Below are 27,092 nucleotides of genomic sequence, written 5' to 3'. Positions count from 1 at the left end.
ATATCATATGATTTTAAAACCAAAAAACAGAAAACCGAGCTATAAACTGAGCTAAACGACAACTAGCAATCGGAGATCAGAGCGCAACCCACACCCTTGGTCACGGTGGGTCGCCTACTCACCTGACCTAGCCCAAAAAAAAAAAAGTTTAAAAAAAACAAAACAACGCTGAACGAAGATTTGAAGAAATTGAAGGGAAAAAAATAATTCAAAACAACAGTATTGTTTCAAAATATAAAAAAAAAAAAAAAAAAAACAAAACAACAGTATTGTTACTCTTCTCTCTCCGACAAATTGAAAGCCACACCGCTGCCGCCGCACTTTTCAGCCGCCGCCTAGCGCCCAGCGCTCACGGCCCACCGTACAGCCGCACTCCAGGACTGCCTCCACTCCTACAGCCTTCTAGGTAACTTTGATGATTTTCAAGTTTTTTAATTTCGTATTATACACTAATTGTTTACTTGTTGGGTTGGTTTTGTGCTTAATTGAGTTGTTTGTGTTATTTAATCTAGTCAATTAGTGTGTATGTTCTTTCAAATTGTTGATTTGTTATTAAATTTGTCAAATTAGAGAGTTAGCGTTTCTGAATTTTTTTGGAATTGATAATATTGAATTTCTGATTTTTTTTTTCTTTGAAATTGTTATTTTTAATTGACAATGGGCTAGTAAATTTGATGATTTCATATTTAATCTATGAATGAAATTAGGGGGTTAAGAAGGGTTTCTAATTTTTTTTTTTTTTTTTTTTTTTTTTTTTTTTTTTTTTTTTTTTTTTTTTTTTTTGGAATGGATTAGTTTGGATAATTGCATTTCTGATTTTTGGAAACTGATATTAGAATTGGTCAATTGGATATAGTGATTAGTGGTTTTTAATAATTACCTTGAATTTGTATATGTTCAGTGCTAAGCTCACTATTTGTGTTTTAGGCTTTTAGCTATACTGTATTATCAAGTTAGTTGCTTTTGTAGTTGGTTCTAACTCTATGTCTCTCTCCGTTGCTATGGAAAGTGTAGAAAGAGTATTTTCTAGAGTGTTGAATGATTGCTTGATTACTTGTATAGAGAGAGATATGTTTTTGAAGGTAGTCATAAATGATATTATAGATCGACATCAAAACATGAAAACTTGAAAACTCGTGGAGAGCAATTGTAATATTTTTTTATTTGATTGTAATATGGATATTCAATAATTTTGGAATGTTTTTTATTTATTTATTTATTTATTTTTTAAATTAGCTTTTTTAATATTCTTGCATTAATGATTGATTAGTATACGGCAGTGACCCAACACTCGAAAAGTCCTGGATCCGCGCTGTACTTGGCTGGGTACGATTGTTCTGGTTGGGACTTGACAACAGTACGCCGACATCTCCTCCTCTGCCGTCATCCAATTATGGCATGCAGTTGTCCCCTTGATTTGCAATTTGCGACTGAAATTTATGCTTTACTCCAATCTCCTTCTTCTCACGAAACCCAGGTACCAATACTCCCTATATATATATATATATATATATATATATCTTTTTACTTTGATAAACAATGAGTGTAAGTGTAAATATTTTGACATTTATTTGTGGGTTGTTAGGAATATTTTGATAAACTGATAGCAACAAGACCATGTCACGGACTCAAAGTTAAAGTTGATGGTGAACTTGGAAAGGGTAACTTATAACTTTTATTTGTTTTTCATTTCTTCTAATTGTCTATGTTTGTACTTTGTGTATATTGTTTCTTCGCATTATCATTATTGGGAGCAATTTTTTTTTGCTCATTTTTTATGGTGCATTGAGTTGGCATATATCTAGGTTATTTGCAAATTTTTTATTTTATTTAGGCGTGTTTCTTGAATACCTTAGTAAATAATCTAATAAGCTTAGTATGGTTCAAATGTGTTGTTTATTTATTTTTTTATTTATTACTTCATAACATGTTAGCTTAGGTTGAGTTTGGAATGGATTTTGATGCGTCGAGTCATGTAAGTTAGGCTCATTAAGGTTATGTTGACTCATCGTGTTCGTGCATAATTAAATTCGTGCTTTGGTCACTTTGGGATAGATTGGGCAGTTTTTGACAACTCTACTTTAAAGTTAAGACACACACTCCAAAGTGATAAATATATGTATGTATGTATGCATGCATTTATACAAGTAGCAAAACGAAAAATTTATTGGTACTTCATATTTCCACTTTGGTTATGTGCATTGTTTAATGCACAGTTTTAGTGTTGTAATCGAGTACTTTGTTGCAACTACTTTGTTGTGCAACATGGAGATCCATTTGTCTCACTAAACCTTCTAGAACTCAGTAGCATGATAGCATCACAAGATTACCACATGAAATTATATACTCCAATTTGAGTGTTGGTCAAAATTTGGTGTAGGATGATTTTTGAATTAAATGGAGTTGAGAATGATGAAGAATACACTAGCTTTCTTATGTCCTTTTGATTGGATTATTGTTCATATGGGATTTATAATTGTTAAAGATGAAGTGATAAATTTGATATATTTTGCAATCTAGTACATGAATAGAATTTAGGGAAATTCTCTTTGGTAACACTATAGTTTTTAATTTTCTTTTTGGTGAATTGTTATAATTCTTGTTATCCTTGGTAAACTACAATTATTTATATAAAATCAATGGTGACATTAATGATGCTAATATGCAATTATAAGCCTAACTCTAGTTAAGTAAAGACCAAATGACTAATTTAACCCTATTTTATCCCCAATTTTGACTTTACCTCCAAAAGTTTTTTCCCTATTCCCTTCCTAATCAATTTTCCCCTTTTATACAAACTCTAGTTTACCCAATGTAATAGCGTAAATCAATGAAAATTACAAATCCAGCCCACCTCCCAACCCCAATTCCCACGCCACCACCCCCTACCCCTCCCGGCAGCATCCACTAGAAACCCGCCACCCACCGTGTCCACCGAGCTCATCATAGCAACAATTCGCCACCAACACCTCACTTCGCATCCACCAATGCCAAACTTTTGACCTTATGATAAACGACGACAATTATTCGAATCGCATCTCCATAGCAGCACATTCATCCTTTAACCTCAATTTCTGCCCCAAATTCGCATGCGTTAGGAGGGGTGAAGGGAGGGGCGGTTTTTATTGGGTGGGGGTGGGGAAGCGTAGTTCAAATTTCACCCCAAAACAGTGTAAGATCCACACTAAAATTAACCTGAATATTCAAATATAGTCCCTCAATGTCGTCTTCAATTGACACAATATACTTTACAAGATCCCTGGTGTGGACCTAGATTTTTCTCCCAAGAAATTGCACTACAATTGTGATAAAATCTCATTGGAAGATATTGAATGGAGATGAATGAAAAAATTTAATGGTAAAAAAAAGAAAGAAGAAATTTAATTGTTTAAACCTTCCATCTTTGATGATTAGACGCATATGGTCAGACAAAATAAAAAAAGGGCATTTTAGGCATTAAAACTTCTTTTAAATTTTAAACCTTAGCCATGGTTAAATAATTACTAACTTGATTAATTAATGTCACCATTGGTTTAATATAAATAAGGGAAATTCTCAATGGTATCCCCCAATTTCTGTAACACTGAAATGGTAACCCTCTTTATTTTTAATTATACAAAATGACCCTCATTAAGAAATTTATCCTACTCATAACATTAATGAGTCTTATTTGGTTAAAAAATTAAACCATGGTTAGATTTTTTTATAAAAAAAAAAAAAAAGAAAAACCAAAAAAAACCACCCAACCACTGTACCACCTCCAGCAACCATCACCATCAGCCTCTCCCATCCACCACCTCCACCTCAGCTCACCCAGTCGCCGCCTCAGCGCCACGGCCGCCAGCAACCCCTCACCCCAACCCGACAACCCCACCAGACCCAAGACACTTCCTCTTCTCCTTTGACCCACGACCCATAGTATGGTCACTCGCCGGCTCGTCGTACCTCCATCTTTCTCTGTTGACGAGCCACCCGAATTCGAACACCCTCCCCAAACCAGACCCGAAACCAAATCCCTCCTAACCTGAAATCGAAACCACCACCTACAAACGAAATCGTGTCGGTGTTTGAATTGGTGTGCGATGATGGGATTCGGTGTTGTCAGAGGACAGAGAGGGAGAGGCGGTGGTTGGGAAGCGTTCATGGGTCATGGGTTAGGGTCGCCGGTAGTGAAGGATGGTGGCGGTGGCTGCCAGGTTTAATTTGAAGGTGGTGGTGTGCGTGTGAGTGGCTGATTGGTGGGTTATTTATTTTTTTTTTAAAGTTTTTTCTTTTTTTTTTAAAAAAACAAAACCTAACCATAGTTTAGTTAAATTAACCTTTTAGTGAAATAAGGTTATAAGTGAGAATAAATTTTTAAGTAAGGTCATTTTGTACAATTAAAAAAAAAGAGGGTCACCATTTCAGTAAGTTGGGGGTTACCATTGAGAATTTCCCTATAAATAATTGTAGTTTACCAAGGATAATAAGAATTTTTACAATTTACCAAAGAGAAATTTAAAAACTATGGTGTTACTAAAGAGAATTTCCCTACAACTTAACACTAAATTTGGTTAAGAATAATTTGGTTATGAATGATGGGAGATTGAGAGGTTTCAAGCTTGTGTAATTCATGTAATGATGTGATGCAATTCAAGGGGCTTTATTGGTGCAAGGCAATAATGTATACACCATTAAGGCCCTGTTCTCTTCACCTTAATTTTGCTGAACTGAAATTATTTTTGCTGAACTTAATTTATTTTTACTGAACTTAAATTAATTTTACTGAACTGAAATTATTTTTGCTGAACTAAAATTATTTTTACTGATTTTCTATTATAATTCTTCTTTAAGAAAACTGAATTTTATTGAACTGAACTTATTTTTACTGAACTTAAATTATTTTTACTCTGAAATTAATTTTACTGAACTGAACTTATTTTTACTGAACTGAAATTATTTTTACTTAATCTTATTTTTTTAAGGTGAATAGAACATGGCCTAAGTGAAGTTATAGCGACTTATCTAAACAAGAAATGACCTCATTGCTTGATATTAGAGCATCTTCAATTATCACATTATATTTCAAGCTAATTTCCTTTCTACCTAGTTTGTACCTTAAGCTTTACTACTTTAGTTACTACTCCCTTCATTCCTTTTTATTCTTTACATTAGTATCATGAACACAAATTTTGTGTTTACTTTAATTTAAAGAGAGCCGTAAAGATGTAACAAAAATACTGAATTTATAGTAAATAAATATTTATACAAAAATTGGTTTCAATGGGTATATAGTTAATGATGGTCACATGTTTTATGGAATAGCAGAGATAAAATTGGAATGTTTCTAATTTTAAAACAAAATTAGTTAGATTTTAATTTTATTTCTACTTTGTGATGAAAGGAAACATAAAGAATAAAGGAGAACGCTTAAACTGAAATAAGTAAATAATAAAAAGCAACTGAGAGAGTATCTTTCTATTTAAATGTGCTCCACTTGTCAATCAATGGTTAGTTACCATTTTTCGTTCTATTGTCTGATAGCTAATATTCCATTGTAACTCCAATGGCAAAGGTAGTAGCTTGGACTTATAAGAATTGCAAACTAAGTCCCTAATTACAACCATTTTAGATGTTCTTAGAAATAACTTCATGTTGTTGTTTGTTGTGCAACTCATACACGATGATGGTTTTTTCTTTATCTAAGTTCTTTTCCGTCTCATAAATAAACTCTCTATAACACGTCATCTTACAATACTTCCTTTGGTTTTTTATTACCCAAGAAATTATGCAAGTTATTTTGTCATTATTATTAATTACAATGTGGCAATTTATTTATTTACATTCATTGCAACTTGGGCACATTTTAACGAAAGAAAAGTACTATGCTGTTAAGCTTTTCATGTTTAGTTCTTAATTCTTTCATTTTCATGAATGAAATTATCCCGTTTATTACTTACTCCCTTGGAAAGAAAACAAAACTCTACATGTGGATTAAATTTGAGTGGCATATTTCCTTATGTTGAACTTTTCAAAAATATTGGTTGTGGTTATTATGATGGCAATAGTTTTTATACCATTTTCCTAGGCAATATGATGGTTTAAGGTTGTCAAAACTTAATATTATTATCGTGGTAAGCTAAAAACCTTTATAATGTGGTATTGTAATTGAGTTTCCAAAAATATAATAATAAATGAAAGGTTTTAAAAATTATTTATTATTATCGAAAGGTAGTTTTGTAGTTGAATATCATAATAATTGCAAAAGATTTCTATTTCAATAAAATGAGAAAAAGGTTGATTAAAACCAATTCAGTCCAATGTATATTTCCATTCCATTCTGAATGTGACATTTTTTGTTTAAAAGTAAATTAAGGTAGTTGTAGAGAGAGTGTTGATGTGGGAGTGTAAGGAAATGGTGGATACAGTAATAGTGTAAAACGATAGATGAGTGTAAGGAAAAGTTAGATAAAAAAGGGAGAATGAGTGAAAAAGTGTAAATATTGTGCGGGTAAGAGGGGTAAGGTACTAAGGTAGTCAAAGGGGTTTGTCAAAGTTGAAGTATAGAAAATATGTAGAAAACATTATCAAATTAGTGAAAACGAAAAGTGTTAACAACCTTCAAAAAGAGAAGTAGAATCATCTTATTAGAATGTTTTAAATTCAATCATTTCCTCCAACACAGACACACACCACGAATAGTTGTTAGTTATCAAATTTCATCATAACAAAAAAGGTAGATGTGATAGGATATAAGAGTGTACTTTTGACCATTGCCTAAAAATGGTCAAATTAAGTTGGAACAAATGATAAAGGAGTTTTAGCAAAATGATTAGGAAGAAGTATGTAGCTTTTAGGTCTAAGGTACTATACCTTCAGCAGTCCTAAGACTCCTAACCTCTCTGTGCCAATGAAATTACTAATTTTCTCAAGAAGACTTTGTTTCGATGGACCATATATATATCTATATGCCGGTCTTTATCTTTTCTCATGACTCATGTAAAATATTAGTAAAGAAGAATTGATATACAAGTATAAATTATTATTTATGTTTGGCCATATTTTTAGGTGGTTTAATGAGTTGGGCAATGTTTGAGTTTTTAATGTTTAGTACTTGAGTATTTTTGTTGTGTAGAATGCCAATATTGCCAACCTAATTATTTGTATGCTTCTGTTAAGTATACATTTTTATTATATATTACTGTTGCATTTCTGTTTGTTATACAAATCTGATGTCATTTCTTCGTTATATTTACTGCAGGAGTATATGCTGATGCTGAATTTAAAGACGGAGAACTTGTGCTGAAAGACCAAATGCTAGTGGGCTCACAGCACTCTACCAACAAGGTCTCATTGATGTGACCGATGATGTTGTTTCTCTGATCCGCTTAATACTCTTACAAAATAAGTCACTAGTGGTTAATCTTGCCATTTGCAGATGGATTGTTTTGTATGTGGCTCTTGCTTCTGTTTCATAGGCTCAATTGAACTTCAAATTGGGAGAAAACTATATTTTCAAGGACTAGGTGCTTCTTTTAGCAATCAATGCCATAGTGACTCTTCTGATGGGGAAGATGGCTCTTGTGAACTAGAAGATTCTAATCTAGGAGAGTGTTCTGCTTCGAACTCAAAGGACAGGATTCCACTTTCTCAGGAAGTTATTGAGTCACTAATGGGTGGCCAACTTGTATTACCCTACACTGAAAAGTTTTCCTTGCCATCACCATATCCTTGCCCTGGTGGTTGTGGAGAAGAGTACTACTGCAGGTAACGGCCAAAACCTTATTTTAATAAAATAAGATATTTTTGAACTTGTATGAGGAGAATAGGTAAGGTTTTATGTTCACAAGTCATAGCATTAACAATATCAACAGTATGAGGAGAATGATCAGTAATAGCTGAAAAGCATTTTGTTAGTTGATTATAATATTAATTGTAGGATCAGACATAAATTGGGTTTTGGTGGGTATGGTGTATGGATCATACTATTGGCTTATCGTTAACAAGTTGGAATTTATGTTTTAAACCATTTTCTTCCTGTGCCTATCTGTGTTTACCCCTTATAATTTATGCTAATTGATTAAGTTATAATATTAAATAGCAGCAATGCACATAATAATATATTTACAGCAATGTTCTATGATCATATTAATATAAAGTCCTCTTGGCGGTGAAAAAAGGTAGAGCCAATTTGTGGAAGAATTTTGAGGAGCAAGACTCAGACATACAGTCATATCATAGAAGAATCCAACAGCCTTAATACCAGTACATATTTTACGTTGACCAACCAAAAATTGTTTTGTACTTGTATATAACTAATCTCATCTCACAGCTGCTTGTGTATACCACTTGATATCTTATGTTGTCTGTCTACAGTAAATCTTGTGCAGAGATTGACTGGGAAACCTGTCATTCTTTGCTTTGTTTAGGGGAGAATTCGAAGTCTGCTTGCCGGAAATCACTGTCCAAGTTTGTAGAACATGCAAATGGTAAGACTCTTGATTTATTGATTTTGTGATTATTTTCCTTTTTGTCTTTCCAACTTATCCTCTCCAATTTGTAATACTGCAGATACTAATGACATCTTTATTCTAGCTGCCAAGGTAAGAGTTTCCCACCCCCCATTCACCAAACCCGAATTCAAGCTTATGAAACTATTTATGCTCAGCTCATTTAACATAGGGAAAGAAGTAAAAAGTTGAACCAAACAGGCACACACCAAATCAACGAACTGAGGGGTCTCTTGTTCTCAACAGTCTTTATCTATGCTTACAAAATTCCTTGATTTCGGCCTTTGAAAATATTAGAAGAAATGAGAATATAATTTTGGAAGTGAATGGGACATGGAGTAGCTTTGCAAATGTATTGACTTGTGATAAACATCTCTAAGAGTGTGTAACATCGTAATCGTTTTGGAGAGTCACCATATGTGTTACGTACTACAATTGAGTCACATCTTTTGATACCTTGAGTAAGTGCGTGTACTCTTTGAATCGACTTCCTGTGTCCTTAATATTAATTTTTGATGGACAAATACCCAGATCCACACCCATTTTGATTCTGTATCCCTAGTATTTCTAACACATGTTGACCCTTTGGTTCTTGGTCCAAGTGGTATGATGCATTTGTGCCTTTAGCATGGGCTGATTGATATCTTTATTATCATTTCATGCGATGTACAGAATATTGTATTGAAATGATAAAATTTACAAAATATATTCCTCTCCTGCAAAATCTGATTTGAATGTATTTTTTTTTTGTCACTGTTTTAATGTAAGGTGGTGGTGTTTAAACATTACTAAGGTCATTTGCTTTTCGCGGTACTGGATTTCAGGTCATTGCTATGACCAGTCTGAGATACAAGAAGTTGAAGGAAGCTCGTCTCAAAGAAGTAGGCTGCTGCAAAGCATCGAGTGATGCACCAGTTGACTTATCATTACTTCTGGAAGCATGGAAACCAGTCTCTATGGGGTACAAGAGAAGGTACTAGAAACAAGTGGTATTGATCAATATTATCCCCATTAAACTATTAATTTGATGCAGAAAACATCTTGATTCTTGAATCTGTCAATTAAACTACTTTCTAGGTATTTGATGATAAATTACTATCAAGGAGTCATTTAAGATCTAAAATAATTATGCTGTGTGCTCCATATCTATGTCTGGGTATGATGTTTTGAAGGTTTGAGAACTATGTTGGAGTTTGGAACATAATGAATTCTGACTGACTGATTATTGAGTTTGTAAGAAAGCAGTCCTTGAGAAATATCTCTTCATGCAATATGTATCTTTGAACGTAAAAGTATTGTAATTTGGAAGACTTTTTTAATTTAAGAAAATTATTTTACTTTATAAATAAACATACTGAAAGCTTAAATGATAAATTCTTTTTAAACTTTTGCAGCTTTGCATATGACCCTTGATAGTACCCTATGCCTTTCAAAATTCTAAAACAGACTACATTGATATGATGGTGATGTAAACAAATTGTGAAAGGATAGTTATGGTATTCATCTCCAAATCTTAAAAATGATATTCAATCGAATGTGGCCTATATTATAGGGACAAAAGGAGTAATAATTATTACTTACTATTATTACGCTATGCAATGCAACCCTCTAAAACACTCATGTGGCAGTAAATTAGTCTTTGTAGTCAATTTGAACTTGTAATATTCTGAACTGTATGTGATTATTGGCTTATTGCCTCAGAAGTCAGAGTCCTATTGTTATACTTGTCATTATATGTAAATCCTTTAACGCGCTTTGCAAACTGAATAGGAAGAATTAAACTTGGATATGCAATTTTATTTTTATTTATTCTATTTATTTATTTATTCCGACCTTTGTTTTTTCCATTTTGTATTTACCAAAGTCTGGGTCACAAACTTCTTTGCAAGTCATATCTAGCTTAATTTTACTGAATATGTGAAAGATGTTAGTATTAATTTTAGAAGAAGATGATGATGTAGATATGTCTAACGTTATGCAATCATTCCTGGAATGTCTTGAAGGACTAACAATATTTTATGCCTTAAATTTAGGTGGTGGGATTGCATTGCATTACCTGAAGATGTTGAGAAATGCAATGAAGTTGCATTTAGATTGCAGTTTAAAGAGCTTGCATTTGAGGTAATCCTTTTTGTACTAAATAACTTTGTAAATAAAGCCATTGATTTTATGTTATATGTTAATAGTTGTGCTTTCTAGGGTACAGTTTTTATTTGTAAAGCTGTACGTAAATTTTGCAATAAATGTATGAATACAGTAAAATTTATGCATAATATCTCTTGCAGTGGAACAATAGGAAATTTCATATTCCTTATAAATCCTGTTAATGGAACAACTAACTTAGTCTCAAATAATGGGATGGAATATCCTCTGAAATCCATGGCGGAACTTTAGGCTGGTTCAGGGTTAAAGCTGTAGTAATGGCATGGTTTGATATATATTTGGAAATCTAGAAGCAGTTAGCCAACATAGTTGAGAAAACAAGCTGTAAAACACCCAAAACTTGAAAGTCTGTGATTTTGATTTGTGTGGGTGTGTGTGAGGGTGGGTGGGGGGATAAAAAGCTGAAAAACATTGAAAACTTATAAGGCTTTGTGTGTGAGTGAGGGTGTGGAATGGGGGTGAAAAAAACTGCAAAACATTGAAAACTTGAATACTCTGGAGAATACTAGATTAGGGAAAACAATATTGCTGGAAAACGTTTCCCAGCTAACTAATCAATTCCCTAGTGATGGACATATTTCCTGTTTAAATATTGCATGATGCGGGAAACTGAAATTTTTTCAAAACATGTTCTAAATTGTTCATTTATTATTTTCTTTTTAAAGAAGCTTAACATTGTTCAGCTTAGCATCACCCTAACCAGGATCTACATATATGTATGCCGAATTGCCGATATTCATGCATTGTGTTGACACTACTATGCTTTTTCTTTATAGCTATAGTAGGCAACCCTAATGTCATACTATGCTTGCCAGTCACTGCAGCTCTTGAAAGCAGCCATATTTGATGAAGAGTGTGCACCTCGTATCCTTGCTCTTTACTTGAATAAGTCTTTTGTTTTGCGTTTTAACTTTTGACATTTATCCTTGACAATCTTGAGTATTCTCGCTGGAGATTTATGGTCATATCATTGGCATGTTTGAGTTAAATAATCTGTAAGTAAAATTGTTTATACCTCCCCCCCTCTCTCTCCACAACAGAAAATGAATTAGAAAAAAGGAAATCATCATTTTTAATTTTTCTTTTATTTATAGTGATTTGGTTGTGGCCTCTCCTGTCGAAGATTATTTCCTCTTTTTAGACGATCTACCAGGATCCCCAAAGGTTAGATGCTGCTTCTGACTTGTTTCTAAACATTGCCCTGTTTTCCTTTATTAGATGATCTACCAGGATCCCCAAAGGTTAGATTATTTCCTTTATTACAGCCTGTTTTCTTGAAAATTTACGCAGAAAGCAGCTGAAGCTGTAACTCGTTCAATATTGGATGCCCTTGGTGATGATTATTCAATTTGTTGTCAAGGTAGGATACGTGTACTTAAATGACTGGGGATTAAGAATAATATAGTAGACTTTGTAGGTAATTTATGCATTTGCTGCAAATATTGAACTTTGTAATTGAGTGGCCTGGATTTGCGTTTTATGCTAATATTAGTTGAACTGAAAACGCTCATTTTTCTTGAAAAAATAATGCGTATTGTAATACTAATTGTACACTTTTTCCTTCTCATTCAAGCTCATAAGATAAATGAAAAAGAAGATAATAGAACTCTTACGAAGCATCTTATTTTATTTAATTTACTTCTTAAAAGTTTGAGATCAACATGTATATATCTTCCATGTAGGAACCGCGTTCTTTCCTCTGCAGAGTTGTATGAACCATTCTTGCTGTCCAAATGCAAAGGCATTCAAGAGTGAGAATGTAAGATTTTTTTATTTTATTTTTGTTTTTTTTTTGTTTGTTTTGTTTTGTTTTGTTTTGTTTTTTGTTTTGTTTTGTTTTTTTTTTTTTTTTTTATCAATCTCATTCGAATTATATATTCATTGGATTTCGACAAAATTTGTTGTCTAATTTCATTTTGTTGCTGTTTCTAAATAGAATAAAAGAAAGGAATATCTATCTACCTAATATAATTCACTCTTTAAAATAACTACTATATACAAGTATATGTTATATGTTAACAGATCATAAGATATCATCTGTAAAATTTTATAGAAATCCCTTAAGAAACTTGATCTTGAATACCTTTTGTCCTGTTTTGTAATAATTACACATTGTAGTATGTTACTGAACCTGTACACTTAGGTCTAACACCTAGTTATATTCCTACATAGTTTTCTTCTTCATATAGTAAAAAGGTTTAACTAGATGAAGTTTTCATTGTTATGAACTTGGAATATATCAAATTATTTTTATAAACATTTGTAAGTAGGCTATAGACTTGTGGAAATCAAAAGACAAGCTGAATAAATACAAATTTCAGAAGTTTGACATGATGTGTGACTAGTTTGTTTTGTTTATCTGGACTTGCTTACTGTAAAGTTGCTGGTAATGAAAAATTCTCCATGCAACTGTTCAACCAATTCTTAGATGCTCCTTTCCACTCCTATTTTTTCCCATAATTTGGACATTTTATATTTACAATTTTATTTGTTAATTATATTTCCCATGATAGTTTGAAGAAATATCGTCATATACATCCTTTGCTCCACTTTAGTTGCAATATTAGGAATTTGGCACTATTCATACTCCCCTTATAATAACATATTTGTTTCAAGGTATATTTTAATCTTTACTAAAACACAACCAAAGGTGTTAATAGTTTAAGTATTGTATCGGTAAGCGTGAATTTACTAATGTTTGAGCAGAGGTAATATGTTTTTCAGACTCCTCCTATCCATCATAAAACTACGTATTACCCGCTTCACATTAAATTTGAAAGTGAGCTTTTGGGATTAAAGGGAAATTACGGATACCCATTTATAATAATCTCATTGATGTGGTTCTAGAATCTAGATGCATGATATAAGGCACTAATTCCAAATCTCTTAATTTTTCTACTTCATTTAGTTTAGAATTTTTTTTTTTTTTTTAATTAACTCAAAATAAGTTGACCTTTGCTACCCCTCCACTCACCAGCTATAGAAATATAAGTAGGTAGTATTTTTTTTCCTTTATTTTTTAAAACATCAATTCTCACCTTGGAAAAAAAAAATTAAAAAAGAAAAAAAAAAAAACCACCTACCCACAGCCACCTCAAATTCTCCTAGGTCTCGCAATTGATAACAAAAGGCCCTTTTCAATTTGATTCAATTGTGGGGAAGGGAGGAGGTGGTAATTTCGTGGGAGGGAAAGGTGGTTTCGAGGGTATGGGAGGGAGGGAGTGGTGGTTTCGAGGGTATGTGAGGGGGGGGGTGTTGGTTATTTTGGGGTCATGGGAAGGAAAGGGGTGGTGGTTTCAGGAGTATGGGGAGGAGTAGGGGTGGTGGTTTCTGAGGTATGGGTGGGAAGGAATGGTGAGAAGGGGTGGTGGTTTCAAGTGGGGAGGGATAATGGTTTCTGAGGTAGGGGTAGTGGTTTCCGTGGTAGGGGTGGGGAGGAATGGTGAGAAAAAGAGCTTGGGGCAAATGGGTATTTGAAATTTGAGAACCTCGAAATTCACCACGTGATGTTCAAGGTGCTGATGCTTTTGCCGCCACTCCTTTTGCTTCTTTGGAGGTTAATTGGCCTATTGGGCCTAATTGACATGAAGAAGAACTAAGTGAGATTTTTGAGTTGCATGTGGGTGATGAGAAAGCATTTATGCAGTATTGTTATGCGTTTGCAAATATACAGCATAACAAATACTCCCTCCGTTTTTAAATACTTGCTCCACTTTTCTTTTTCGGCCGCTTTTTAAATACTTGCTCCATTTCCTTATTTGGAAAGCTTTATCATATATAATTAATTTCTCTCACCTAGTGGGCCCAACATATATTCTCTCTCCTCCAATTCTCTCCACTACTTTTGCCTTTTACATTTTTTTATTCTTCCACCAACCCCACTACCTCTATATTTTATTACTTTTCTAATTTCTCCTAAAATTCCGCGCATGGAGAAATGGAGCAAGTATTTAAAAACGGAGGGAGTACTAAATATTAAAAGTCACATGGAAAAAAAAGAAAGGAGGAGAGAGAAAGATGTGTGAGACCACATTAAATCATACCACTAAAAGCTTATATAATACCATTAGTTATTTATACTATATATTCACGTAGTTAGTACCACTGAAATATTAAATGGTACTATTTGATCACCCAATGATATAATTGATCACTTAATGGTACTACTCTAAAATCAGAATATACATTATGTGTGATTACACTCTTACCCTCGTTATACAATTGTTCTTGCATAACAATACTCCCTTTCAACTCCCTCGTGGGTGATGAATCGGCCGAGTCGAAGGCTGAGTTGGTGTGGTTGACAAAGAGTGGGTATACTCCGTAGGATGGACTAAGGAGATGATTTGTGTGGGTACTTGTTTGAATCAACGTCATTTCATTGGTTGATTATTATGGGGATGGGGAAGGGGGCTGCAAGGGATGTAGTGAGGTGGGGGATGGGGAGGCAGGTAAAGGGAGTGGTGTGCCACTAGTGGCCGGTGGGAAGGTGGGCAGGGGAGGGAAAGGGGGGTTGGTTGGGGAAAGTGGAGAGAGAGGGGGTACTTTAGCATTTTTTAAAAAATATTTTTCCTTTTATTTTCTTAAATTGAAATAAATAAAGATTTTGTAATAACTAATAACAATAATAAGTTTAATTAATTTTTTAAAAAAGAACCAACTACATTATGACATGTGTCATAATGGTTACCTCCTAAGTCCTAACCCAATAGGCTTTTGACTCATTTTTGGAAGATATCCTATAAAATTGACTTAATTTGGGTTCATCCACTACTAGAAAACTGGCCATTTTCGACGGAAAAAGTCCGTCGAAAACACCCCGAAATTCGTTTCCGACGGAATTTCGTCGGAACTCATCGTCGGAAAATGGTTTGTAGTTTCCGACGAATTTTTGCCGAAACGGGTTTTTCCGGTACCTGGAAATTCCGTTGTACGAAAAATTATATTACGAAATAAAAAAAATACGTCGCTCTATCACTGGCACGGCGTATCACCACCTCCAACCCTAAACCTATCTAAGCCAAGAGACACAACAATAAACCCAGCGCCACCCACCACACCACCGCCCACCACCAAACCCACAAATCAGCACCGCCCACCACCAAACCCACAAATCAGCACCGCCCACAAACCCACAAATCAGCACCACTCACAACCAAAACCCACAAATCAGCACCACACACCACCACCACCACTACCCACCCCACCCAACACATATGCACCCAAAGACCTAACCCTTATCCAAAACCCCACCAAACCCAGATCCACCAAAAGACCGAACCCTTATCCAAAACCCCACCAAACCTAGATCCACCTAAACCTTGACCGAAACCTTATCCCAAACCCAAAGCCAGCCACCTAAAACATCAAACCCTACCGAACTCGGCCAAACCAAAAACAAAAATAAAAAAAGTTAAACTTACCTTCAATATCGAATTAGCTTCGAATTTCACCTCGAACTTGGTTCAATGAGGCCAAATTCAATCATGAAAAGTCTAGATCTAACATTTTCATGGTCGAAGTTGACCTTAAAACCCATTAATTTGTTTTAAACGATGACCATAAACAACCATCACCATTAGAGAAGAGAAGAGGGCGTGAGGGAAAGAATCAGAGGAGAAGAGAAGGGGCGTGAGAAGAGAAGAGGGAAGAGGAGAGGAGAAGAGAGCAGAGGTAAGAGGAGAGGAGAGAAAGGAGAGAGAGGCGCAGAAATGAAAGAGTGTATGTGGGGTTGAGCCGTTTTAATTAGGGTTTTGTTTTGTTTTTTGTTTTTGTTTTTTTTAAACTAAAATTCCGTCGGAAAGGGTTTAAAATCCGTCGGAAATTTCCGATCCGTCGTAAAATATTATATTTTCGACGGATTTTCGATGGAAATCAAATTCGTCGGAAATTTCGTACTTTGCGACGGATTTTAGCGTCCGTCGGTACCGTTCCGTCGGAAATGAGCTGTTTTTTTGTAGTGTTAAAAAAACCCGACTTATATTGAGAATACCGACTAAAGATTGGTTTATTCTTGACAAACTTTGAGCACTTATTTTGAAACTTGGCAAAAGTTTAAGAATTTTTTTTGTGAATTTAAGTGACTAAAAAAATGAATCTTGTGACTGAAATATAAATGATAGAACACTAATTCCATAGAGGGTTTTTTACTATTCGTAACTAAAAAAATGAGCACACGCCACAATAAGCTAGCTAACAAATGTTCTTAGTTAACAACTAATAAAGCAATGCTCAAGGATTAAATCTGAACAATACAATCTTATTTTTAAATCATGTTTGCGTGCCTTTATAGGCATTATAACCCTAAAAGATAAAATTAACTACGGAGACCTTAAAATAGCCTCTTAAACACGAATAGTGTATATGCTTAAGAGTCCTACTTTTAAGTAAAACTTTATACTCTATTCTGTTTTGTTTTGTTTTTTATTTTTTTTATTTTTTTTTGTTTTATTCCATTATTGTTGATACACTATTTAATAAAATATTTAAGATGAGTAGGTTGAAGATAAGTAAGAAAGAGAATGCAAATAAGGTGGGTTTGTGTAAGAATCTCCTTGTCAATAACTTTGTACCGCAACTAAAGGCTCGTTAGCTATAGGCTTGAGCTCTAAGGTAAATCAAGTAAGATACTGGGAAATGATTATTTATTATGGGGATGAAGGGATAAGATGGTAAAAAAGATAAGGCAAATATAGGATATAATTTGTGAGTACAACAAAAACTATTAAATTAAAGGAAATTTTGTCAAGAATAAGCAAATCTTTACTCGGTTTTCCCAAAATAAGCAAACCTTTTGATTAACACAAAGTAAGTTGATCTTTATGGGGTATTTTCTCAAAATAAGTCATGACCTGTTAGTTTACGGGGTGACCGGTTATTTGGGTTGCTTATGCCACATATCGTAATTTAATTGGTCTTTTTTAGTTATTTTAATAAGTTATTAAAATACTCTTTAAAAAAAATTTAATTTCTTAGATACACCCATTAGAGCCGCTAGCCCCCCTCCTCGATTTTGCCCCATCGGCCACTGTTAACACCATCCCCACCATCGAAATTACCTCCACATCCCATCCCCACCACCGAAATCACCACCCTCCCACCTCCACCATCGAAATCTCCACTGAATCCACCGTCCCTTGCCTTCCCCACATCCCGACCCTCTCTTTGTCCCCCTTCAATTCCTACACCCCACATAATTAAAGTCACAAATCCGCATAACAATAACAATGTGGTGGTTGTTGGTTTTCGAGAGGGTATTATTGGGTTTCGGGGTAGGGAATCGAGGTCTGGTGGTTTTCGGGAGGGTTTGTCTAAAATTGAGTTTTGAGGTGGGGTGGTTTAAGTGGGTTTTGGGCTTTCTGTGCGGGCCGGCGTGTAGGGAGGGGAAGAGAGGTTGGTCGTTGGCGCTTAGGGAGGGGAAGAAAGGGGTCAGGATAGGGGAGGTGTTTTGTGTGGCAGTGCGGTGGATGGTGGGGATGGGAGTGGAGCGTTGTATGTGGTGAGTTTTTGTTTTTATTTTTTTTCCTTATTTTTTATTTATTTAAATACAATTTAATTACGTATCAATTATAATTAGAAAAAAATTGAATTAGAATTAGGGAGAAGTTTACCTGTTTGGTAGGTTGTAAGTTATCTGACTTATTTAAAGAAAATACCTCATAGAGGTCAACTTACTTTGAGTTCATCAAAAGGTTTGCTTATTTTGGGAAGATCGAGCAAATGTTTGCTTAATCTTGACAAATTTTCCTAGATTAAAATGGAAAGTGAAAAAAAAAAAAAAAAAGAATAGACAAAATATTAAACCGATAATCTAAAGGTAAAGTAAAGAATCTTAAGGTGCTTAAGAAAAAAAAAATCCTTTTTAATGAGTTGAGTGGTAAAAATTTATAAGCAAAATTTAGACTTAAACTTTAAGAACTTTTGGGTCATTTGGTTTGTTAAGTTAGAGTGGATTGGTATAGGATCTCATACTAGAGAGGTATGGATTCTAAACCCCATACTTCTCTAAACTTGCTTGGTTTATTCTTTGGAATGGTTTTTACAATTCATTAAAGCAATAGATTGTGAATTTTAGGGGGTAAGGTGGGTATGAGATTTCAGAGGGATGGGGTGGAATTAAAACCCCTTGGTATGAGATTTTATACCTAAATTTGTCTAATCAAACAATAAAATGGATGGAATGGACTCTAACTCTATTCCAATTCATTCTAAATAGTCCAACCAAACAATCCCGAGAAGAATTTCTTAGAAACTTCAAGAAAGTTATAATAACTCTCTAAGAAAGAAAGTATCATGCATGACACAAATGATTTGGTCTTGAATATCCTATTTAGTCTTGAATACCCTATGCTCATTCGCGAGGGAGCCTCAGTTTATCTTCTTGGGTAAAATTGTAATATCACAGGCAAAAGTGCTACTTGAGATTATAGTTTTTCCCTAGCTTGCACGAGAACGGATATTGATACGGATAAGGGTATGATACGGATATGAGAAAACGTCTATCTCAAAATAAGGGACACGAGTACGGGATGTTAAAATTCATACTTCCTTCGTCTTTAAATACTTGCTCCATTTCTCCATACGCGGAGTTTTAGGAGAAATTGGAGAAAGTATTAAAATATGGAGATAGTAGGGTTGGTGGAAGGTAAATGGGAGGAGAGAGGATCTAAAAGTAATAAAATTGGGTCCACTACTTGAGAAAATGAATATATATTATAAAAGTTTTCCAAATAAGGAAATTAAAAGAAAGTGGAGCAAGTATTTAAAAACAGAGGGGGTATAATATATTTAAAAAAAATATATTAACCATATATTTGTTATTCTGTCCTCTTATTAGATCATACTATATATGAAGGCACTCATATTATTTAACAATTACCTTACTTATCTTACTTAAATTTTCTTATTAAAAAAAGTTGAACAACTCATATAATAGTAGGATACAGTTCAAGACGTATCGTCGTGTGTCCCACTAATGTCGGTGTCTGATACGGACACGACATTTGGATGAAGTGTCCATGTAACCTAAGTTTTACCCCTTAATCGCAAGTTTAAGTAGCGCTTGGGCTAAACTGCTACTTCAAGTATCGGTTTTAGGGCGAAATTATTATCTTTAGTTGTTTTACCTAAGTACCATTAAAATATTATGCATTTATTACAACATTGCCATTTGATAATTATCAAGAAGATAACTTGGATTTTCTCCTCATTTGCCAATTAAAAGTCTGAAAGTTAACAATATGATTTATTTATTTATTTTTAAAAAAATCATTATCTTGTACTCATTTGTCAATCACTGTCCAAGAACTTTACTTTACTATTTAACTATTCTATTGGAAAACAAATTGAATTCTTGTTTGCTTTTTGTGCTGAGAAACAGGATAGAGATGGCCAAGCGATGATAATTGCTCTACGTCCCATTGAAATAGGAGAGGAGGTATAGTGACCTTAACGGTTGTAGTTTGAATCTCAAGAGCATTCAATTTTTCTTATGAGATGATGTTCTGGTGAGAGTGTTTACACTAAAATGATGGCTTCTGTTTATTTTCAGGTAACTATCTCATATATCGACGAGGAACTGCCCTATGAAGAAAGGCAGAAATTACTGGCTGATTATGGATTTAGATGCAAGTGCCCCAAGTGCATAGAGGAAAAGTCTAATTGAAACAAATAGGATATGCAATCCATTTTTGGTATTTTTGGTAGGTCTTTAAGAATATGTTTTAGATATCTAGATATGCGTTTCGATATTAAGCAATCGGGTTTCATTTCTCTCTCGGGTATGGTTATTGTGTAGAAAGTCGGATCACATAGTGAAAGATTTTTTTGTATGGTTTATAATACCTCGCCTAGTTGCCTTTTTATGTTTATCTGCTTCATTCACTACTTTGTATAAAATTTATTCTAACTTGGTGTTATGCTTCATCCATTAATTAGGTGGATGTGACTCTTTTATTATAGTGTGTTATTACTCTTAGTTAAGTATAATGAAGTTTTGCATAATTGTTTGGAAAGATTGACATTTGCTACCAGCTAGGGCTGGCAAAAGCTGACCCGACCCGAACCGAACCCAACCCGAAATAAATGGGTTTTGAAAGAAATTTTCAACCCGTTTATGTAATTGGGTCAACCCGAACCCGACCTGAAGTTAAACAGGTCGGGTTCAGGTTGGAAATCCCAACCTGAAACCAACCCGCCTGAACCCATTTAACTAATTGGGTCGGTTTTAGGTCGGGTCAATCCGAACCCAACCCGCTTTAACCCGTTTACCACCTTATTTTTACCAACCTAATGTTTAAATATGGGCCAAGCCCAAACTATCTAATGAAAAACCCTAAAACATGTTTAAGTAAACAGGTCGGGTTCGGGTTGAGGGGTCCTGACCCGTTTATCTAATGAAAAGCCCAAACTATGTTGACTTCTTTGACCTGTTTAAGTAAACAGGTCGGGTTCGGGTTGAGGGGTCCTGACCCGTTTATCTAAACAGGTCGACCTGAACCCGACCCGACTTGTTTGCCAGCCCTACTACCATCAAAAGCACCTCATGTCACATTTGCTACCCGTTTAATTTTTTATTTTATTTTACTACCACCAAATCCCAAAATTAGAGATTTCACTACCTGTTGTCTTATGCCGTTACTTTTTCCGTTAGTGGGGCCCAACCACTGTTCAGCCACCACACCACCACCCAAGCCACCTTACTACCACCGTTCAACCTCCTTTTCCCATCAACACTGCCCCGAAACCTCACTGCCACCCCCTCCCCTCGCCAGCCACCAGCCAGCCCCTTCTCGTCGTCAAAGCTAAGCCTCTCCCCCCGACTACCACCGCTACATCATCAGCCCCCCTCCCCTGTTCATTTTCTTTGGCTGCTCTAATTCGCTTCTTCCATCCACTATCATCTAAAATCAACATCTTCAAACGCCTCACCTTCAATCATCATCAAATCGCAACCATTGATTCGATTCAACGCATCTCAATTCTCAACCGCCCAATTTCATCAATTTCGCTCTAGAGTCTCTGAATCTTTAGTTGAATTGGGGCGTTAATTTCCAATTATGGGGCTCCAAATTTCTAAAATTGCGGGCTGAATTAGAGTTTCTTGCGGGCTGATATTTGTTTGATTGGGCTGTCGGTTATGGTGGTGCGAGGCTGCTGGTGGAGTGTGCTTTTTGAGGTGGCGCTGCAGCCTGCAGGCAACAGTGGTGGTTCTGAATGTGCTCGCTGCAGTGTTGCGGTGGGGGTTGAAGTGTGGGATGAGCTTTGTGATGTTGGAGAGAGTAAGGAATTTGCAATGGTTTGATGTTGTGGGTGCGCAGGTTGTAGTTTGCAGTGGTTTGATGTGATGTCGGTGATGGTATGAATGGTGGTGTTGCTGGAGGTTCGGCTGATAGGGGTTAGTGAGGTGTTTGCGTGAGGAGCTGGGAGTATGGGAGTGTTGGTGAGTGGTTAGTGTAGTGTAGGTTAATAAATTAGTGTGTTGAAGGATAAATTGGGCCCTACTTAACGGTAATATTGACAGAAACCGTTATATGGTAGTGATATGTATAGTTCGGGAATTTGGGTGGGTAGTAAAGTAAAATAAAAAAAGATTAAACGGGTAGTAAATGTGACATAGGGTGTTTTCGCTGGTAGCAAATGTCAAAGTTTCCTAATTGTTTACATGATTTGAATAAATTTTGCTAAGCTCAATTCGTGTAGAAGATAAAGTTGACTATCAATACAACCAAAACAGAATAAAGTTATTAAAATATAAATTGACAAATAATTGTAATGACGGGTTGGGTCAAGGTTGATTACGGGTCGAGTTAGATAGGGTCACATTTTATATGGTTAATAACGAGTCGGTAATGAGCAGGCCAATAAAATATTGAGTATAATAAATATTGGATAAAGCCAATTGGTCTTGGCTGCACTCTACTGCAGCCAAGATAGCTACATCAAGTGAGGCCCAAAACGCGCGGCCCAAATAAAAAATGAATATTTAGTTAAAAAATATGAACATGAAAAAAGAAATGAACATATAATAACAAAAAATGAATACGTAAAAAAAATGAACATTTAATACTAAAAAGTTTACATGTTATAAGGAAATAATCATTTATTAAAAATGAATTTGATTATCATATAATCCTAAATTTGCTAGACCATGACCTTAAAAATGAACGTTTAGTTAGAAATAAGAGCACATAAAAAAAAAATACAATAATAAAAATGAACACATAAAAAAAAAACATTCTGTAATAAAAAGTGAACATGTCACAAAAAAAAAAAAAAAATGAACATTTAGTATATTAGAAATGAACCTTTATCATACAACCATAAAATTGGGATCATATACATCAGAAATTCTCTTACTTAAAGGCAAATTCGTTGTACATATCATATACTTATTCATCACTTCTTACTTGTTTCTTCACTAATTCAGAGTCTTTGTCTTCTACAAATACAATAATCTGTACTCACTAAAATATAACAAATAATCAAAATTCATAACCATCACAACATATGTTCATAATAATTATTTATAATGTTCATTATATATAATCATCAATACAGTAGTTAAAAATATATATAATTATCACTCTATATGTCATATGTGTTCATAATCAGTAACAAATATGTTCATAATGAATAACGAAACATATATAAGGAAATAATACATCACAGTATAAAATATTCATATGAGTACTACATTATAGTCATTAATTATAGAGTATTGATCGTATAGTTTTTATCTATATTTCATGGTTTTTTTTTTTTTTATAAATTCTATAATTTTTTTATATAATATTAAAAAAAATTATTTAAAAATTATATTAATATTTAAATACGGTTTATTGGTTTACGGTTTGGTTTGGTTTGTAATTTTTGCAAAACCAAACCAAACCATAAACCATATTTACAAAAAAACCGTAAACCAAACCAAACCCCTAAAATACGGTTTGGTCTGGTTTGGATACGGTCCAGACCAAACTATGTACAGCCCTAGCTGCAACAGCCTAAAGTATGAACATATTGTACATAAAAAAATGAACATATGTTTTTTTTCCTCTTCCTTATTATTTTAACTCTCCCTCTTCTTCCTTATCTCTATTAATTTTCTCTCTCTTTTGTGTTCTTTTCAATTCAAAATTTTCTCTCTCCTCTTTTATTCCTTTCATTATGAATTTACCTCACTTCCCTTCAATCTTTAAATTTATTTGTCCTACTTTAGATATTTTTCCAATTCGTTACCACTGTAGCATTCTCCATTGTCATCATCTTCGTCGCAGTCATGAATCTTGGGGTGTTTTATTTATTTTATCTTTTTATTTTTTATAATTATGTGAATGTTGTAAAATTGTTGATTTCTATCAATTTTGTATTTATGATTACAAATCTATCATGTTATAGATCGATAATTACTATATCTATGATGAACCAAGATTAGATTTAAGGTGGATATTCAAATTTTTAGAGTTAAAATAATCACAATCAAAGTTGTGTATAATATTGTAAAAAAAATGAACACAAAGTACTTTAAAATTGATTAATTTTATACAAAATGAACATTTGGTTCATAAAAAATGAACATATTTTAACGATTTATTTGAGATTTATTTGTCGTGAATTTTTATATATAATGAATTTGAACCTATATGAATATATGAAAATCAAGTTCATTTTTATTGTACTAAATGTTCATTAATTTTTTTAACGTGTTCATTTTTTTTACTTGTTTTTTTGTTTTTAAAATACTAAATGTTCATTTATTTAAGGTGTTCATATATTTTTATGAAATGTTCATTTTAATTGTTATTGTCCAACTATTTTATGGTTGTATGATAAATGTTCATTTCTAATATACTAAATGTTCATTTATTTTTTTGACGTGTTCACATTTTGTTACTAAATGTTCATTTTTTTTATTACTGAATATTATTTTTTACGTGTTAATTTTTTTTTTTTTAGTCAATGTTCATTTTTAAGGTCATGGTCTAGCAAATTTATGAGTATATGATAATCATGTTCATTTTTAATAAATGATCAATTTTTTTTTTTATTATATGTTCACTTTATGGTATTAAATGTACATTTTTTACATGTTTATTTTTATTATTAGATGTTCATTTTTTTTCATGTTTATATTTTAAAACTAAATATTTATTTTATAGAGAATGGTGTTTATTTGGGCGGATATGTTGTCTGGGCTATTTGATTTGGGTTACGAATTTTGGGCCCTGTTGCAGCTAGAATAGCTGCATAAGTATGCAACTAAAACCTATTGTTATGAGATTATGACAAACCATGAAAGGTGTTGGGCTAGAGTAGTTTGATTAGGCTTAGAAGTTTGGGCTTGACATAGACTTTTATCTAAAGATCTGATCTATAAATAAAGTCCATGCCTAGGGTTGAAATAAGTTACAATTAACATATAGTTAATTGTGACACAAGGCAACCAGTGTACCCAAATCCTAATTTCCCTTTTCTCTCTTCTCAGTCACGACACTCTCTCCTCCCCTTCACGTCCGTGTGGCCGGCCACCCTAGGTGGTTCGTGATGGTTTGTGGTTAGTTTGTGTCTCTCTTCTCTGTTGAAGGTTGATTGAAGCGTTCAATCACAACTAACTAGCATTAGCGGAGGTTTAACTTGTGCCCATGGACCAAGTAGAGGAATCACGCTTAGGGTTCTTTATCTCCCATTGTTTTCGCTTGATCGCACGTGGAATTACGCTTCAAAGGTATAATTACTTTTTCTATATGTGTTATGCAATGATATTGGTTAATAAATGCTTATGAATATGATTCATGAAATTTCGCTTAGAGTATATTAAGTCCTATAGTGGTATCAGTTAGCCTTTTGCATTTACGCATATTGACTATAAATCTTTGATTTCCAAAAATTTTACTTCAATTAAGAGGGAGAATAATTTAGTTATGGTTCATTTATTATATTAAATGTGATTTAACCCTTGGAATTGTTAAATGAGATTTAATTCGCTCAAAATAGCAAAAATGAGGATCGAATTTTTGCCCTATTGAATTCGAGTTTTTCGAACCCTAACCCTAATATTTTTGAAAATTTTCGAACTTAATAAGCCCTAAAAATCTGATTTTATGTGCTTGTTTTTGTTTGATTTTGATTTATTTATGCTTCATGAATTTAATAGCATTGATTTGATGTATAAATTATGAATTTTATATGATCAATAAATTATTTAAGTGTTAAATTAATTTGGGATTAAATTCATGAAAAACCCTAATTTTAAAATTAAAATGGGATTTGATTTTAATTTTGGACTAGTTTAATTTAATTTAAACAAGTGTTGTTTTTTATTAAATTAAAAAAAATTAGGTTGGTTTAGAGGTGCCAGCCACGCCTTAGTGGCGCAACCACAGTGGCTGGCTGGCTGTCGTTACTGCTGGTCCAAGAGGGAGGGGAAAGGGAGGGCAGGCGGTCCAGGGATGGCTGGGTAGCAGCTGTGCAAGCGTTGCATAGGGGTGGTAATAACGGGTACTCGAAAGTGCGGGTAATGATTTAGACGGCCCGTTACCCGACCCGGTAATAGCGGGTACCCACCCGAAAATTTAATATATATGCTTTTAAAAAAAAATGTTGAATATTAGTTGTAAAAACTTACTGATTTTATATAGAAGAAAACCTTTTTCATTAACAATAAAATCACTATCGTATGTTTGGGAATTTTCTAATTATTATAACAATAATACAATAATAAATTAATTATAAACAAAAAAAAGGCAAAAAAAAAACCAACCACAATCAAAATAGAGCTTAAATCTCAAACTTTTACACCCCTTGCAGTCGTTGGAGAATAGATGAGATGAGATCTAAGAACAAAAACAAACCGGAATCCAACCGTTTTAACTCGCGATTTACTTCCTCGCTACTTCAAGCATGATAATTTCTCCTCCTTCGTTCGGAGAAGACGATTCCCACGCGCCTCATCGTGGAGAAGACAATGGTCGCCTGAGAGTGAGGACAACGATCGCCGGAGACTGATTTCGGTGGTAGCTTGGAGTGAGTACGGTGGTCCCTTGTGTCGTTTGAGAAATTGAGACTGAGTCTAAGAGAGGAGAGAGACAGAGAGGAAAGAAGAGGAGAGGAGATAGAATTGAGTGCAGTGACTAGTTACTCACTATAACCTAAACCTTAAAGTAAAGTGTTGGCAAGTAAAAAAAAGAAAAAGAAAAGAAAATATATATTCGGATATTTAACGGGTACCCGCTACAGTCAGATAGCGGCCCATTACCCGACCCAAAATCTGATATTTTAGCGGGTCGGGTACCCGACCCGGTAAAATGGAAAAAAAAAACTCATCGGGTACTCTGCGGGTCAGAGGGTTGGGTCAAACGGGTCAGGTAATTTTGAACACCCTTAGCGTTGCACGCTGCTGCCGTGGCTACTGCTGCTCGCTGTTTCCTTGCAGCAGTGGCTGCT

At 34.2% G+C, this 27,092-nt stretch overlaps 1 protein-coding gene across 2 annotated transcripts; it reads left to right on the top strand.

The window, feature by feature from the left end:
- The first annotated feature begins 213 nt into the window (after positions 1-213).
- LOC145614114 (histone-lysine N-methyltransferase ATXR2-like) lies at positions 214-20,606 on the top strand. Of its 2 annotated transcripts, none has more exons than XM_081669116.1 (16): positions 214-406; positions 1,281-1,477; positions 1,586-1,661; positions 7,241-7,326; positions 7,418-7,746; positions 8,356-8,468; positions 8,551-8,582; positions 9,314-9,462; positions 10,523-10,610; positions 11,468-11,516; positions 11,593-11,647; positions 11,747-11,816; positions 11,943-12,012; positions 12,335-12,411; positions 20,032-20,088; positions 20,203-20,606. In XM_081669116.1, the coding sequence occupies exons 2-16, from the start codon at positions 1,394-1,396 to the stop codon at positions 20,314-20,316; spliced, it is 1,449 nt and encodes a 482-aa protein (XP_081525242.1). In that variant the 5' UTR covers positions 214-406; positions 1,281-1,393; the 3' UTR covers positions 20,317-20,606. The 2 variants fall into 2 exon arrangements, with proteins under 2 accessions (XP_081525242.1, XP_081525241.1); XM_081669115.1 differs by having other exon boundaries at positions 1,271-1,477.
- The last annotated feature ends 6,486 nt before the right edge of the window (positions 20,607-27,092 follow it).

The sequence above is a fragment of the Chenopodium album genome, chromosome 25 (genome assembly GCF_948465745.1).
Source record: "Chenopodium album chromosome 25, dcCheAlbu1.1, whole genome shotgun sequence".
Classification (NCBI taxonomy): Eukaryota; Viridiplantae; Streptophyta; class Magnoliopsida; order Caryophyllales; family Amaranthaceae; genus Chenopodium; species Chenopodium album.
The sequence above is the reverse complement of the archived record's forward strand: the minus strand, read 5'-3'. Positions and strand labels throughout refer to the sequence as shown.

Coding starts and splice junctions, on each gene's coding strand:
- LOC145614114 (XM_081669116.1), top strand. CDS start 1,394: ATGGCATGCAGTTGTCCCCTTGATTTGCAATTTGCGACTGAAATTTAT. Junction 1,662..7,240: donor TGATGGTGAACTTGGAAAGG/GTAACTTATAAC, acceptor TATTTACTGCAG/GAGTATATGCTGATGCTGAA. Junction 11,648..11,746: donor ATGTTTGAGTTAAATAATCT/GTAAGTAAAATT, acceptor TTTTATTTATAG/TGATTTGGTTGTGGCCTCTC.